Consider the following 17428-nt stretch of genomic DNA (forward strand, 5'->3'; position numbering starts at 1 on the left):
AAATATCTACATGGGCCCTCAGATCTGGGGTTAATGGCATATCCAAATAATTTGTTGAATTTGTTTTAATCTTCAAAGAGAAGCTTATAAAACTGAAGATTGTAAACCAGAGGCTTATAATTGGCCTGACTCTGTTACCCTATAATATTTTAAACTTCTTCAGTGTTATCGCTTCTAATTGGCAATTTAAGCCGACCAAAACAGATAGAAACTTGTTTTCTGTTTAACACGTGTGCAGCTCCGCTTTGGACAACAAATTAAGTTTAAAAGCCGATTAACAGTCACAGAAAATAATTTTCTTTAGTTGATTGATATTTTGTTTACAGTATAATCAGCTGCTGTCCCATCTGTTCCTCCTCTGAAGTTCAAATGAGCAGCCTGCCAGAGAGTTATTGAAAATTATTTGGTGTATTACAATCCCAGGCTGAATATTAGGTATACACTAGCCTAACTAAAGAGAGAATATGACACTGAATGTACTGACACCAGCACCATTTGATAAGGATACATTTCTGAGCCGTTACTGCATCTCCTGCCACGCCTCACCCTGGTCTCTACTCTGTTCCCCTACAGTCTTACATGGAGGATCACCTGAAGAACAAGGACCGCCTGGAGAAGGAGTGGGAGGCGCTATGTGCATACCAGGCCGAACCCAACGTAAGCACTGTCGGCCGGAAGGATGGCAATGCAAAGAAGAACCGCTCGACTGCTGTGGTGGCATGTAAGCACTGTTCAGCCTTGTCTTCTTATGTTAGTTTTAAAGGTAGTTAGCACATGGATTGTAGAAATCAAGCTAAGCTTTACAAAGTAAACTACCACTGCGATGTCAGCCATGGCACGTTTGTTGTTCACAGCCTATGTTTCAGAGCACTAATGTTCTCTTAACTTCGAGAAGTCTTTGAAAGCCTTGATTACAATTAGCATCAACATTAAATTAGTTTAAACCCAAGTCTTTAGACACCAAGGCACAGAATTGTTGTGGGTTCTTTCAATAAAAATGTCTGATTCTAATATCCTCATAGTGTTGGTTTTCAAGCATTGAACTAGAAGAAAAACTAACTGTGCATTGCATAGTGGTGGAAGTCCTGTGGATGAAGTGAAATCACAGCCAACCAGTGGGTAGAACAGGTGTGACTGCTTCTTCTAGATAAACAATGGGCTTGACTCTGTTTATTCCTCTTTGTTCAGTTTTAGAGCGGCTAACATTAAGAATTGTGGCGTATATGACCAACTTTTTATCAGTGAGTCTGTGTGTGTAATGGAGGCTTCCGGTGTTGTGATCGTACGGTTGTAAGAGCTATGAAAGGCTTCCTGTGTTCTGAAAACACCTTTTAGGTTCTTTGATGATTAACATGCAGCTTGGTCTGAATTCCACACTAATTAAGCACAGAAAAACATTCTCACTTGAATCTGAACTCTTCCTGATATCAGTCCCCCAAACATGGCGGCACTACCCTCACCACCTCTTCGCAACACTTTCCCATGTATTCGGAGCACAGCCTCTATTATCAGAAACTGGGAGCAGATGCAGCGAGCAGAAGGGTTGTAAATTAGTTTTCTATTAAAGCTCTCCTGCACAGACCTCATCAATGATTAAAATTTCTAAGCTTCTGTGGAAATAGCCCATCTAAAAAAGTGCTGTCCTATTCTCTCCACCAGGCCAAGGCTTAATGAAATCCAGATCGTCAGCTGGGAAAGCGGTTTGTCAGGAATAAATTGTGCTTCCTATGTGAAGCACCTCTAGTTTCTTTTGGGGGAGTGGGGAGGAACTATTACCAATTTATCTGCATGCTTCAGGGAACTGCCCGCAAGAGTGAAACATTCGACCCATTTAGATAAGTTGAATGGACGAGAAATAATGAACAGCAAATCTGAAAGAAAGCTGCCCAACAGTCACAGGATGTATAAACTGTCAGAGACAACCTTGGCTTCACATGCATCTCTACTTCAGTAATCTTATGTCGGTTTTATTAAACTTTTAAGTCCCATTCCAGGAGTTCCCACTCACCATTTGTTTTCCTGAAAACCCCGTTTTTCTCCACCTCTCAGCTCCTCTGACTCAATCTGCTTCATTTATGTTAAAAAACCAACGTTAATTAAATAACGATCACCTCTCTGGAAAAAGCCTGCTTCCTTGTAGGCTTTGACTGGGTGTTTTGCAGCGAAACGGTGGCCTGAAAATGCAGCCACTTTGTGGCCAGGCTGCTGCTGGCATTGCTCATGGCTTTTTTCATGGCAGCTTGAACTGTGAATGAGTGTGGGATGGAGAGAAAACTTGCCCTCTCTGGGATAAATGGCTGAAACAGCGTCACACTTTGTGGGTCACGCTTTGTGAAACTGCTTTCTGAAAAATGAAGAGTGATTAGCTGGTGCTGGTTCTTCCAAAAGTTGTAAAATTTGCACTATATGACATCGTCTCTCTGAGGCTAAGGGTGATGGTTGATTTGCTTGTGATAACACATAAAGCACAGTATGGACAAGGTGAAACAGATTTTCAGTGCAGAAGCATTTTACCCTCAATAACAAATGTTGGACCAACCTGCCTGGAAGACGTGCAGATGAAAGAATGAATTGATCTTATTTTGCTCTGAAAACAACCTTGATAAAACCAGAATAGAAACCATTCATTGCTCATTAAAGCATTCATGCTTACTGAAGTCACTTAGTCCTGAGTGTTCAACAGTTAGGAAAATAATAACTCATTATAATACATTTAACATAGCCAGTGAAAACTTGCATTACTATAATGAAATTGACTTGTTTTTTATTCCAGATGATCACTCCAGAATCACCTTGAAGGTGGATAACAGCCAGGGCAACTCTGACTACATCAATGCCAGCCCAATTGTAAGTACCTCTCCTGCATTCAAACTCTGCTTCAGACCGCCACTGTGCCCGGCTTCCACGGTCCCCACGGGGCGCCACAGAAACAAAGGCAGCCTACCGTTGTCCAATATAAATTTTGATGCAACGTTTGCCTAGCTTCAGTGGCAGTCTCACACGATGTGTATGTTCTGCACCATGAATATTAATGATTGCTATACAGCAAACACCCCAGGCGAGCATTCGCTTGTGGAAGGTGTGAGAAAGGACATGTGCACGGCTCTCTGCTCGCTTCTCATTTATGAAAACACAATTGATCCAGAGGGTCTTGGGAAATGATTGTTTCTGACCTTGGGTTATGCTAATTTGACACTACTTTGTGTTTACTGTTACGGTGCGCTTGGCTTGCTGAGGCCATATCGTGGCACAGTAAAGATTTAAGCAGCAAAGCAGGCTGTAGGAAGGAGATGGGGTACGAAAGAGCCATGTGAACACGGTAAGAGAGTGAATCAATTTGGAAACCAGGGTTGGAATAGGAGGTTTACGTTCCCCTTGAGACAGATTCAGTGGTATTCCATTAAAAGCAACAGAAACTACATGCATTTCAAGTCTAGCTGTCACACAAAAAAGTGGCTGAGTGTGTGCTTGTGTGAGAGCAAGAGACCAAAGGGAGAAGGGATCAAAACTACACGGGAACGAAGAGCAACCCTGTCAAATGTCACAAATGCAAAAACAGTTGCAACAGATGTACCCGCCCAAAGAGACACGCAAACTGTGCCAACATTACAGAAATGTAGACACTCAGAAATAATAATTCACGCTCACACACACACACAACACTGAAGACACCCACACAGACATGCAAAAGCACATACTGAAACATGAACGCACATTCACGGACTGTCAAGCATACATTCACACCTCCCACACACTCTAATAATAAAGAATGAATGTATGTGAATGTGCGGTACATGCTGTGGTTATTTAAGGAATTTCCTCCAACTGTGCTCACCCACACTTCGACCGAAAGAAGACTCCATGTTTGGGATCTTCTCCCTGCAGCTTGTCAATAACCATAAAGCTTGTTGCTGTCAGGTTGAAAATAATGAGAAGGTGTCCGACTATCACATCAGAAACTTTTAATTACGGGTGTACGAATTGTGAAATTCTAAGCCAACAGGATTGCTTTTGTCATTCATTTTAAGTCCTGGGAAGCAATGGAATATGCATTTATGAAGAAAAATAATAATGAAATAGTTTAAATATTTAAGCCCTTCATCAAGCTATCTTTTAATGAGCAGAAATGCTCAAAACTATAACTTTTCACATAAAACACTGGGGTGAACCGAAAAGTTTCACAAGGCTTTTAAAGCAAGTTAAACTCAATAGATTTTCAGTACTTACATGGTCATTATTATTATTATTTTTTTCATTCCCAACAAAATTAAATGTAAATAAATCTTTGACTGACTTTGTGGCAAAAGCTGCTCATAAAGGCTACAGTTTACTGCCATTACAACAACTTGAATCTAGTTAAAAAGTTAATAACATAATGAGTTTATAATGAGCAAAACCTACAGTAAACCACTTAATGAGTCCCTCAAATTTAATTTACTATAAAAATGTTTGGTCATGAGTTTGAGCCTCGTATGAGCTCAGGTTCTGGTGTGACGTTCATAGACTTTACAAGTACTTGTAAATGTACTGCACTTACATGCAGGCTTGTCCTGGCCGACTTCTCTGTAAACAGCCCATCTGAGTGGAGAGTTCTGTTGCCCTTTATGAGGTAAGTACACTACCGTAGATGCACAAAGTATCGTTGTCACCTCTTTCTAGTACTTTAAGAGGATCCATTCAGAAGTCAGCAGGAAGGCAGACAAAAATACATCACAAAGTAGCCTATAAATGGATAAAAGTTCCAGGAAGTTCAAATATTTTTAAAAGCACTTAAAGTTCCGACACTATTAGGCTAAACATCTCTAAACATCAACTGCATTGATATCTAACAGTCTATTGGTGCAAAACGGAGAGGTTAAGTGAAGAAGCGGACTGTAGTGGGGAAAGTTGGGCAAACAACCTCAGCTCTCCATTACACGGTTCATCCCCTTTGGTTTGGAAAACAGATGGTTTATTCCAGCACTTTGGTGAGCCCACAGTGTCATGCACACACTACATTTATGCCATAAGAAGTGAGTAATATTGGCAGATAAATGATTCTGTGTTCTGAAAATTGCTCTATTTAGAGGTGAGTCTCTGCAAGCACTCTCTGTCAGCACTGTCCGTGTTTCTGAAACCGCAGTAAGACTGTCCAACATGATGCAGAGATTGCGATTCCAAATTGCTTTGCACAGCTGTATGCGAGTCGTGGAAAATTGCCTGAGCTGAAATTTACTCCCAGTCTGACCCTGCTTACTTTGTACATTGGCCCTTTTACTCTTGCCAACAAAGCATTTAACAGTTTCTGCCTCTAAGTCCCCCAGTCACACACCAATGGAAACAAAGATGACATGCAAGATGCTCGCCTGCAGTCGCAAGCAACTTTGGATTAAGTTTCTCACCCAAATACACTCTGGCATGCGATTAGCTGCCTGCCACCGTGCACCACACTCAAATTCTGTGCATTGCTGCAAGTCAGCTCTCTCCCCCCAGCTCCAACAAGGACAACCAGGTTTTCCCTCATCGACTGCCACCATTTCAGCTCTTTGGGTCATGGTCACACATGACGATTCGCTGTGTTTCAGCAATGCTTTTTAGTACTGAGGACCAACCAAAGCAGCAGCTAAAAGGATGCCATGATCAGGCTGAATCTGTCGGGTGTCTGACCAACAAAAACCTTTTGGGTTTTTTTGGATTTACACCAAATTTAAAGTGTAAAACAACATCCAATGAAGATATGCAAGAGACAGTCATCCTTTCAGCTGCAGCTTTGGTGTTTGATGGTGGCCTTTACGGGGTTTAGGTGTTAAATGTAAAGTAAAGAATTACCTCAGAAGTCTAGTTGGTAACTCGACTTATATTTGAACACAAATTTCCCGCCTGACGTTTGCATCATCAGTGAAAAAATAAAAGCGTTCCCTCTCACGTTTGCCTTCATGTGGCCCGAGGCCCCCAATACAAACATAATCAGTGATTCATTTTCACAAACACCAGCACTCACTCACCTTCTCCTTTGACAGACTGACAGTCTAAAACAAGCTCATTAGTTTCCTCCCACACTCAAACACACACTTCCTTAGACCTAATCAATCACTCACATGCTACTTAAAAGTCTGCAGACGAAATAACATGCACACACTCATCATGGTGCATGTTGCATGCTGATAACACACCACTGTGAGTTTCAGTCAGCCTCACAGCCTTTATTGACTTTTCTTGATGAAGTTACACTGAAGAAAATTAAAAAGACCACAAATAATTTAATCTTCTGTCTTCATTTCTACCTCATAACCGTTTAATAGCCGAAAAAAGTGTCTTTTGAGTTGTAGCTAATTCTAATTAAAATAAGATTTTATTGTACAAATAACCTCAGCAACACGGAAAATGAATGAATAACGAAAGAAATGACTTTCCAAGACTTTTGCTTGTTCGTGTTGATAAAATGATAGACATGACAGGCTTTAGTAGTTACATCGGTTTGCTTGTTAATTAAAGCAAACAGAAACTCCAAGAGGATCAAACCAAACGTCAGACAGGGGAAAGTGGCGTGATTGTTCATATTGGCAAAAGATACCCGATAAGTACCTTTATCACCTCAGTGACATCACTCATCTTCTAACAGCCACTTTTTGCAGGAGGCGCCACGCCACAAGCTCACTTTCTTTTAAGATACGACAGTGAGTTCACTAGACTTCCTCAGGGACCAGATACAAGTCAAGTGACTGTGGTGTAGCGAGAGATTCAGTCAGAAATCTGCATCATGTTATCATGCCAGTATGGACCAAAATCTCTGAGGACTGCTGGTCGTATCTTGATCCGTCTTTCTCTATCGTGGGAAAAGAAGTCAGGCACTTCTAAAGCCAAACGGGGTCCAACATGACGGGAGAAAGTTTGAAAGTGTTAAATCAAGGGGTCCTCCCCCACCAACGATCAATGTAGATTTATTTTAACAATACAATCTTGCACTGAAGAAGTGTGGCAATGGTATGATTGTGATATTAGAGTAAATATAAAAAATAATCTGTGCAGGCATATTTACCAGCTGCTCAACACAATTTGGGTTGGTTTGAAAGAGATTTCAGTGGTTCCAAGATGTCTTAGCACCGATTGATGTGACTCTGGCATGTTCAGAAGCTAAAGAATCCGACCTGTCATCTGCTAGTTTATAATTCCTCTTCTGAATGGTAAAATCAAAGGTTTTGATTTGATTTAAGAGCAAAAATAGATAAATGCACAACTACCTGCGTAATATGGGCCCAATGAAGAGCAGCAGAGATTATCCCATTACCTAAAACATGGACTCACAATTACAGCTAATCAATGTAGCTGCCAGCTAACGGTTTAAACACAGACCAATCAACATGCATTCACAAACACGGTGTCAGCCCCTCAGAGGCTTCAGACAGCAGTAATAGTCACCTTCATCATCAAACGTCATCAGACAGATAAGAGACTGTGACACACACCCACAGAATCTGATTCATTACAAAGCAAAGACAAAAACCCAGCAACAGGGCTGATTAGATGCGTCACATTCTCCACCTTCGCTCCTTATTAGGAGGTGTGTGTGAAAAGGACAGTCAGTTGTCCTTTTGCAGTGTCATTAATGGCAGGATTTCATTCCGGAGACACTTCCTGGAGTCGGGAAGCATTGTGTCTCCGCAGAGATTGAAAGGTGAAGGAGGGAAATATAAAGGGAGATGTCAGGTGTGCACAGTCCTCATGAGTCCGTCCTTCCTATCCTGCTCTTTTATCTTCATCATGACTCTGCATTTTTCTCCATCTTTTCCCTTCCTTTTTCATCCTTGACCATCAAGGTTTTTTTCCAAATCAGCCATCTGTTTTCCTCTCTCCATGCATGTCTTTTTTAATTACTCCATGTCAGTTTGATTCTCCCCTCCTGTCTCCTCTGGTCTTTCTCTTTCCTTGTCCTAACTTACTGGATCTTGTGAGACATTTGCCTCGCATTTTCATCTCCTAAACAAGAAAAATCTGAACCAGACAAGTTTTTGGTCAGTAACAGGTCACATCTGGAGTGATTCTACTGAACCTACTCCAGGTTTTCATTCGAGCTTGTATCCTATAGCACACGACCACTACCAGCAACTGAAAATGTGGGTTTTGTTTTATACATTCGCTAAATGGACCCAAATAAAATAACAATATTCATTTTTTGCCTTGAAACATGATGGCATGTTTGCCCCCATTCCACTGAAAGGACATCAGTATAATTTGTGTTCTTTGGCTCGGGCAGTTGCCATCTTGACCAACTAAATCGGTTTGTACCAGGCACCACATATAGTGTGCTACGGCATCGAGATTTCTCTGTACCAAAAGGAAAAAGTCTTGTTAAAATCATGAAAACCAGCCAACACAAACTCATGTAAACAGGGCACCCACACAGTTTTGGACGTGTAATCATTTTTGTATCATCTTCAGATGTGGTGAAAATTGGATTTCTGTCTCCAGATAATTTCCTGTCTGTGATGCAATTCCAGCGATGGATGTTTGAATTTGCAAAACTAGCAGTTCACCTCTTTTCCGACTTTGTTACTACCTTTTAAGTTCATTAGAAGTGCATTATTGTTTGGCATTCACAAAAGGAACAGAGGACCATTACAGACAATTGGCATGCGGAAAAGCCCCTGAAATTATCAGTCTCCCTTCTGTAATTGCTTCCAGCTAAATTGGTCTTACCAATTATTACATTTACCGTACAATTTGCATTCTAATAAGCAGGGGTGTCACTCACTTCCTTGCAAATTCTGCTCACGTCTGACTCCTGTCTTCTGCGCTCAACGCCTCCACCGTCCTTCTGTAATTTTCATTGAGTTAAAGAAAAAGTCTGAATTGCTGCTCAACCTCTCACTTCCTTCTCCAAGAAGCTTCCAGCTGTGAATGTCGGAGCTGAAAAAAAGAAGCGCTGCTCTTACACTTCTGCAGGGGGCACTAATTCAAAGTGAAGGACCAGATTCATCCTGACATTTATGAGTCAGTTGCTGATGGAAATTGTCTCTTTAAATGCAATCTTTAAAAAAACAGCATGGCTGCTATGTTTTAGTCTCCTTGTTGCTTTTTTTTATACATTATTGTGTTTTGTGAAATGTTTTCTTGTAACTTAATGATTCATAATTACTCTCATCGAATGTGTTAAGTCTTGCGGTCGTGAGAGCGGCTGAACGTTTTAAACGAAGGAAACACGAGAGAAAGGTGAAACCTGAGTGTAAAAACTCAACAGTACCCGACAGAGCCAGAATCTTCTGGGTGAAAATATAACGGTTTATATTGCACCTCAACTATCGGAGCCTTCATTTATGGATTTTATGGCTTCGTGGCAAAAGGAAAGTAACTTGACACACAAATTACATGTATGCAGAACAATAGTAAACTGTGGGGAAAGAAAATGTAACATTTTTTTACCCTCGACCAAAGTAGCAGCGGCACATCCTCTGTTTCTGTTGGGGCGTTTTTATTTTTAAGAGTGCTGCAGAGTTTCTATAGAAAATCGGTGCCTATTTGTCTATTTTTGTTGTTTTTTATAATCCATATTTAGTCTGTAACTTAACCTTTCTATTCTTCTTCTTCTTCTTTTCCCTTTTCTTCTCCCACAGATGGATCATGATCCGAGGAACCCGGCCTACATTGCCACTCAAGGTCCCCTGCCCTCCACTGTGGCTGATTTCTGGCAGGTAAGGACACACATAAATGCACACACTCGTGAAGCAAAAATCAATACATTCTCCTCTCTTAAACAAGAGTTAGCCGATTTTTATTAGTGCAGCAAGCCACACAGGAGACTAGCTTGTTCAGTGGATGTCATTATTAATCTCTCCTTCCCCATAATGCTCACTGCTTCCCTCCACACACACTCACACAGCAGTCTACAGTAGGACATACTGTTAATGCAGGAGCAGCAAACACTTTCCCCTCTGTCTCAAATGTTGGATTGGCTTTGAATCGGGGTAGCAGGAGATCGATAAGTTATTCTGGCCAGTCTTGAGGTATGTGTTTGTCTGGTGGAGCAGTGGGGAGGAGTGTGTTTGTGTTGGGAGGAAAGGTCTCCTTGTCAAACACGTTTAGTCTCTGCTGCATTCCTGGTCATGCTGGTAACCATGAAGGAAGAGCAGAAAGGAGGAGAAATTACAGGTAAATGCAGGATTCACTGTCCAGCGATGATGCTCACAGCTTCACACACACACACACACACACACACAGCAGATGGTTGTTTGATTTTGATGGTTAGTGGAGGTTTCATCCAGATACCACTTCCTGTTTCTTCCTCCCTCTGATAGCAGTCTTTTTCCTTTTTCCTGACAGATGTTTATTTTTCATTCATCCTCCCTCAATCAGAATGGGACTCATTACCTTCTTCCTTTATAACTTTTTCTATGGCTTTACCACCTCTTCTTCTTCCCTTTTTTCCACCATTTCCACCCCCTCCTCCCCAGTTTTACCATCTTGCTCTATTTTTGCTTTGCACTTTAAAAATAAAACTTCAGTTTTTAGTTGAAGTCGTGGGTTTGCAGGAGACAAAAATGAACCTAATGAATTATACCTCAAATCAATGTTAGTTTCAGCTTGTCACAACATAAAAAATAAGACCCCCAAGAAATTTTATTCCTGATAATTTTACCAACAACTCAAACCTAAATGAACGAGTTAAACATTAAAAGGCTTTAGGAGGGTTTTTAAGTGTGCTAAAATGCAGAATTTCACAAAAAGAACTCTTCGGCATAATGGTGGATCAATCATGTGCTCAAGCCAGTTGCAGGAAGAAGTTTTCATTGGTGACGGGAAAAATGGATCCACTGAAATAACTAATTCTGAAAGCAAATATCAGCCTGTGTAATGATTTTAAGGTGAAAATTAGAATGGCCTCTACATCATGATAATGGTCCTAAACACCTAAAAATCAATAAGGGACGACCTCTGGAGCAGCGTTAAAGTTTTGCTTGTCCCCGACCTGCACCTGTAAAGACTTTATGGCAGACCTCAGGAGAGCAGTGCATGAATGATGGCTCAATGAGTGAACTGAGAGACTCTTAGCTGGCAGCAAGTGTTTGCAAGCTGTGATATTTGTCAGCAGGGGTGTTAGCAAGTGCTTCGATTTACTAAGAGGAGGATGTCCATGCACCAAGTCGGAACATTTCAAACTTAGACAGGAAATGTGAGTGAAGCAGACCAAAGGAAATAAAGTGACAGAAAAAAAAACACAAATGAGGAGTTAATGTGGGTTTTCGCTTGAAGCACAGAACAATTTCACTTTGGAGCCTTTTCCTGTTTTGTTATTTTGAAACTGAAAAGGAGAAGGGGGAATAATCTTACTTGAAATGCTTATTAAATCAGTCAATCAGGCTCACCAGTAGTCATGTTTCCATCCAAAAGTGATTAGAATCATTGGGAACTGAGCATTAAAAGAAATTTGAATTATGTGTGGACTTTGGTGAAAACTGTACCGCTGCTGCAGACTTTTCCATTTATTTCTTCATGCAGTCCATGGTTGATCAAACCCCCGGCTACACATTTCCACGCGGAGCTCTCGATATATTCTGGCATTTCTCTGCTGTTTACTGTCAAGGACAGCGGTTATTTGTTTCTCCTTAAAGTTAAAAACGCCACAACTTCTTCCTTCGTCCGCACAAACCTTCCGTCGTCCGCCATGTTTGTTCTTGTGAGTGACCCGCAAACACCGGAAGCAGTTGCTCTACGTCAGACTTGATGCAAACAGCTGTTTCCATCCCTTTCGAATCAACCAAAATCCGGCGTAAACGAGCATATTTTCATTTGTGCGAATCAGGGGATTTTAATTCGAATTATGGCGTTTCCATCATAATTTTCTCAGTGTGCATCTAAACAGGCTGATGGAAATGCACATGATAAGACAAAACCAAGCTTTAGGAGGAGCCCAACACAAAAAACACTGAAAAACACAAAAGATAATTTATACCATCAGTCATCATGGATTCAACTGTGCCCTGGCTTTATCCAACCCTCGTGTTGTACTGCAGCAGACTTACAGAACAGAATTACAGATTGCTTAATAAGGGCTGGCTGGCCAAGGTTATTACACTATATACATTACTTTAAAGAACAACCCCTTTAACATCCTCAGTGTCAGGCTTAAATAAGTTAGCAGGAGGAGCAGGATGAGCAGATAAAATGTTGCTGTCAGAATATGGGTTTAAATGAAATCAGCATTTTAACAAAAGGGGTCCAGTCCTCCCAGCACCAGGAGAGTTCCCACCCTGTCAGTTTAAACAAATTAACACCATTCCTCACAAAAAGTGCACCATCACAGATTTAGATCTATGACACTAATCAGTGAAGTACTGAGGAGCTGAAGGGGGGGGGGGGGGGGTGCAGTAATTCAAAACCTGCCATAATTAATGTTGGTTAAATCTCCGTCAAGGTGTGGCGGCGCTGCTGTCTGAACTGCAGGTGCAGCTGTCTTGATCATCTAACGAGATGATGTGGGAGTGGTATTGTTTTATGGCTTCCATTAACAGCGGACTTTTACATCTGATGAGAGTGAAATGGACCTCCTGAGCATCCCGGGTCTTGCTTTTGAATGACCCAGCTGGGGGAGGGAAAAGCCTCGACAGCAACAGCAATTACTTTTCATAACACTTGATCTCCTTCCCAAAGTTTGAGCTGTGAGCATGTCTTAAAGTGCTGATGTCAAACTAAGACATTTCCCTCTGGCCCCCAAAACGGGCACATCCACCCTGCCAAGATGACACATAGCAGAACATTTGGGCTAATTGTGAATTAATATCTGAGTGAGTGGGTGAGTAAGGACACAAGTCGGTGTTCCTGTTGGCAGATTTGGGAGGTGTTGACAGCTTCATATGAGATCGTGTTCCCAATCAAGACACTTCAAGAATATGACTCCTACTCTTAAAGAAATGGCTGCTTAGTCCTTGATGTATCAAATAGCCAGAATGTTATGTAGCATCGGTAATCTGTACTTTTGAGATATTATTGTTCAGATGTAGTAAAAAAAACAGTTACTTGTTTGGATTACACAATAAAAGCCAGACGATCTGGTCTTAATCAAAAGGATCAGGCCTTCGAAGTGATTTACCCGTCTGTGCTTTTTGTTTGCAGATGGTATGGGAGAACGGCTGTGTGGTCATCGTCATGCTGACACCTCTTGTTGAAAGCGGGGTGAAGCAGTGCTACCATTACTGGCCTGATGAAGGATCCAACCTGTACCACATCTATGAGGTAAAATGACTCAGAATTGATCATTAGGAGTCGGGCCGCCGCAGGTTTATTTCAGACTTTATGTTCTGTACAACGTGTCTCTGAGGTCCTGTTTTTAAGGTGAAATAAATCCTGGATATTTTACACTGATTTTGGAGGACCCACATTATATTTTCAAGGTCTGATTAGCTGGCGTTGATTGGACTCACTCATTCTCACATATATGCTGATGATTGCTTGAGAGCGGGCAGCATTATTCTCCAGCTTCCTTTTTCTACACCCACGGTACCCTTTTTAGCATCATTCTCCGATGTGCAGTATAATCTAAAAGTGCCATAAGATCACAGCCCAATGTTCCCTGTCGGTGACGTATGTTGTATCATCATGCAACTAGTTTGTCTCAAGAGATTAGCATCTCTTATTAAAGCATTAATTTAGTCTTCTGATGACTGACAGTATGGGTTTTATTGTCACGCTGCAGTGCGATTTTCACTGCACATCTGTCCTGTCCTCACAGGTGAACCTTGTGTCCGAACACATCTGGTGCGATGACTTCCTGGTTCGTAGCTTCTACCTGAAGAACATGCAGACCAACGAGACCCGGACCGTCACTCAGTTCCACTTCCTGACTTGGCTCAACCAAAACGTCCCAGAGACCAGCCGAACGCTTCTAGACTTCCGCAGGTTGGGAGCTTCTTCAAGATTTCCAAACATCTCCTTCTTTGAAACACCGACTTTAGGAAAATGTGATTCACATGTTTGTCTACATTGAGCCAGTAATAATATTTCTTAGTATTTATTTTGGGACTTATCTTTAGTTTAGGTACTTTGTCTTTCCTATCAACATTAAGAAAGTAAGGCTCTGAGCTTTTAGAAGCCTCAAAGGAACTTCTGAACGCAGCACTTTGATAATCAGATTAGTTTCTGGAGCATGGGAAGGAAACACAAGTTACCACATTCAGTTCTTCTCGTCTTTGCTTTGGTCTGTTCATAAATAAACCCAACAAAAACATTATTGCTGTTCAAAAGCAGGTGAAGAAATAATTCTCCATTCCTGATGTTACTGTTTTCTACAAAAGAATACAGATGGCAGGAATATGACCCTGGGAAAAAAGGTCTTATTCCAGTACTTTGATCAATACTACTAAGAATACCCTACTTCTTACCTACTTTCTGCATCAGTCTTTTCTATCTTTTTTATGGATTCTCAGTATGTTTACCTCAGTCCAGGCGTTTAGAATACATACAAACATGTAAGTGCATTAAAATCCTATTAAATCAAATTTCTCAAAGTCAGACTAACACACCCTGATAATACAGCTGGAAGTTTAATTTCTCCTGCATGTATACATTCAGTTGGACCCAGAAGTAACAAAAACTGGCACAACAAAAAGAAGAAGAAGCCTTTAACAACAGAATAATCACGTAAAGCAGACAACATGTACGAAAGGAACGGAGCTGTAAAGCTGCCCAGTTCTTTGCAAGAAATCATACACATTTTCTGGCAACTAAATCATTTCTCAGTTGTTTTGGTCCATGATGCAACAGCTTGGCTGGTTTGTATTGAGCTTTTTCAAACTGGAAAAGCTAGAAGGGTGTATATCGCCACCTCAGAAAGTAGATGCTCGTATATGTTCAATAATTTGAGTTTATGCTTGGACTAAGACAGTAGTTCAATAAAATATTCTGGTCTGCAATAATCCTCTGGTTCTGGCATTGTGCAAGATGTTCTCCGACCGTGGTTTGTAATCCACGAGCAGGGATTCACTAGCTGTAACAGAAGAACAAGAAAAGCAAGAGCGTGAACGCCAGAAGTGTAACCTCACAACACTGGTGCTGAAGTGCATGAAAGTTAGCCTCGCAGCTCTCCAGAAGTCCTGACCCGTGACACTGAGATCCACAGATAAAAACCCTGTCCTGGGCAATTTCTCGTCTGCAACAGTGCAATTCAGAATGTATTGAAGAAACTCAGCTGGAGTGATCCTTTATCTCCTTTCCCCTTCGACCTCTTTTAAACTGATATACTGTATTGCCTATTAGGTGAGAGCCACCATGGCCCCTTTTGTTTGATTTACTGTGGGTTTTCTTGACCAACAGACCCTAACTCGGCTTTATATACAGACCTGGTGTTGTCATGCTACTGCTGCACATCATTTAGGTGGGATATCAAGAGTAAGACTTTGTGGTCATAGCCATTATGAAAGGGTCTGGTGGGCGTCAGCATCCACCATCAGTCGGGAAATATTGCTTTTACTCATAGGGCGGCGGGGTCAGAACACAATGAAGAAAGCGCAGGGGATATTTCTCACTTTTATTACCACGGTTATGGTACTTTCACGAAAACAACCTGCCCTCTTTTTTTCCTGGATATTTCTCTCTTCTTCGCTTTTTTAACCTCTACGGGTGGAGGATGTGGGCTGAAATATCTGTTTTATGCTTGTGCAGGCATGTTATTTACTCACACTGGACTGACTGACCTGATGCATTTGCTTACAAATCCTCCGAGCTTCTCCCTCCTGTTTTACCAGCTAACTAGCGGTTGCCACTGTCATTTTTGTGATGTTGCAGCTAGTAATATGAGCCCAGTTGCATAGTCACAAAAGTGATCATTGGAGACTGTGACTCTACAACCAAGGGACCTCATGGGTCCTTCCCCACCTCCCTTGCCTTTTACGCCTCTCCTCCTCCCACCCCCCTTTTTTTGTTTTTGCTCCTCTTTTTTCTCTATCCTCAATGTGCCCAGTGATCTGAGATGACCTTTTGCCTCTTTGCTTGCTCCTGGTTTGCTTGACTGCCTCTGATCTCCCCTCCTTTGTCACCATACCTCCCACCTTCTATCCATCTCTCACTCATTTCATTCTGCCTTTCCTGAGAAGTTTGTCTTTTAACCTGCAGTAAGTGGATGTTTCTGGTACCTGACCGTTCAGTCTCCCTCCATAAGGAAGAAAGCAGCTGAGCACACAAGAACAAGAATTATGTTGAGAAGTAAATGCATGTTATACACTGGCAGTGATAGAGACCATCTTCTTCTATTCACTGTTCGAGCAGGCAGACACGAGAGTTGCAGCACTTGGCTATTCCTGGGGAAAAAAAGATGTATTATCCGTAATCGATGCCTTTTTACTCCTTTCTTTTTGGTCTAACAAAAGAAACCGACGTGTATGTAAATGAGTGAAGTTGTGTGAAACGGTGGAGGTCAGGGGCAACATAGATGTCACGTTTTTCAGTCTTAGAAGATTAAGCATGTTGATGTGTGTGTAAAACTAGGGAAACACCAAATTAAACCAAGAAAGGTTGATCTCATGCTGCAGAACTAAACATTTTAAAATTGTCCATTCCCCCTGCCCTCACACATCAGGGTGATTATTAGTCTTTTTCCCCTCTGTGGGCTTCCACCAGCTCTCTCATCCACTCCATCAATCTATCTCTCACTTTTGTTTACCATTAATCTGTTTCTATCAAGCTCGAATCTTTCTTACGGGACATTTCTTTTGAATATCCCCCTCCACTACACACCCCCCAGCCTCCCACCCTGCTCGATGGCGATCCTCTGCTGGCTGTTTCCATGGAAACATCACTTGTGATTGTCTGCTCTGAGTTCAGACTTTTCATTGTTGGGGGGGCAGATGGTGAAAATGTGCCTGTTGAAGGAATCCCAAACTAAAACCAACTGAGAGGCATGTGTTGCATGTCTAACCCAACTAAGTGTCTCAAAGACACTCTACGAATATCTTGACAAGTGTCAAAGATTATTGGCCATTATTTTCCCTAACAGCATTTAAACAGTTCATCCAACTGCAAATAAGTTGTTGAAGGTCTCCACAGTTGTGAATCGCTCCTCTTTCGCAGTAATCTCCAGATCTTTCTAGGGAGAAGGCCTCCTTACCATCATTCTGGTCTCTAGTTTGCTGTAGATTCAGGAGACACTGGTCACTGGACCACTCCTACCTGCTGATATTTTACTCAGTTAACCATTTCTTGACCACTTTATCTGAAAAAAACACAAAGACCCTGGGAGGTTTAGGACAGAATATTAATGTCTTCGGTCATGATGTCATCTACCCTCACCCAGTTCCCTGGGACTCAGGCCAAATCATGAACATTTCCCTCACCTTGTTTGACCATGAGCACAACGTTCTTTGGACTAAATGTTTCTCCCATCTCACGTCAAATAAAAGTCACATCTGTGTTCAAACAGCAACGTTTTCATTGCATCTGAAGCTCTTCTGTTGAGCTTTGGAAA

General features: G+C 41.6%; 1 protein-coding gene across 1 annotated transcript in view; it reads left to right on the forward strand.

Annotated features, from left to right (window-relative positions):
- LOC140269133 (receptor-type tyrosine-protein phosphatase N2-like) overlaps window positions 1-17428 on the forward strand; it is a 203651-nt gene that overhangs the window by 166553 nt on the left and 19670 nt on the right. The window contains exons 15-19 of the mRNA XM_072364154.1: window positions 574-721; window positions 2774-2847; window positions 9591-9668; window positions 13087-13206; window positions 13703-13869. Coding sequence (XP_072220255.1) covers window positions 574-721; window positions 2774-2847; window positions 9591-9668; window positions 13087-13206; window positions 13703-13869 — 587 coding nt within the window. The remainder of the gene's footprint in view (window positions 1-573; window positions 722-2773; window positions 2848-9590; window positions 9669-13086; window positions 13207-13702; window positions 13870-17428) is intronic.

The sequence above is a fragment of the Leuresthes tenuis genome, unplaced genomic scaffold, assembly GCF_036924035.1.
Source record: "Leuresthes tenuis unplaced genomic scaffold, fLeuTen1.0.hap1 SCAF_14, whole genome shotgun sequence".
NCBI classification, from domain to species: domain Eukaryota; kingdom Metazoa; phylum Chordata; class Actinopteri; order Atheriniformes; family Atherinopsidae; genus Leuresthes; species Leuresthes tenuis.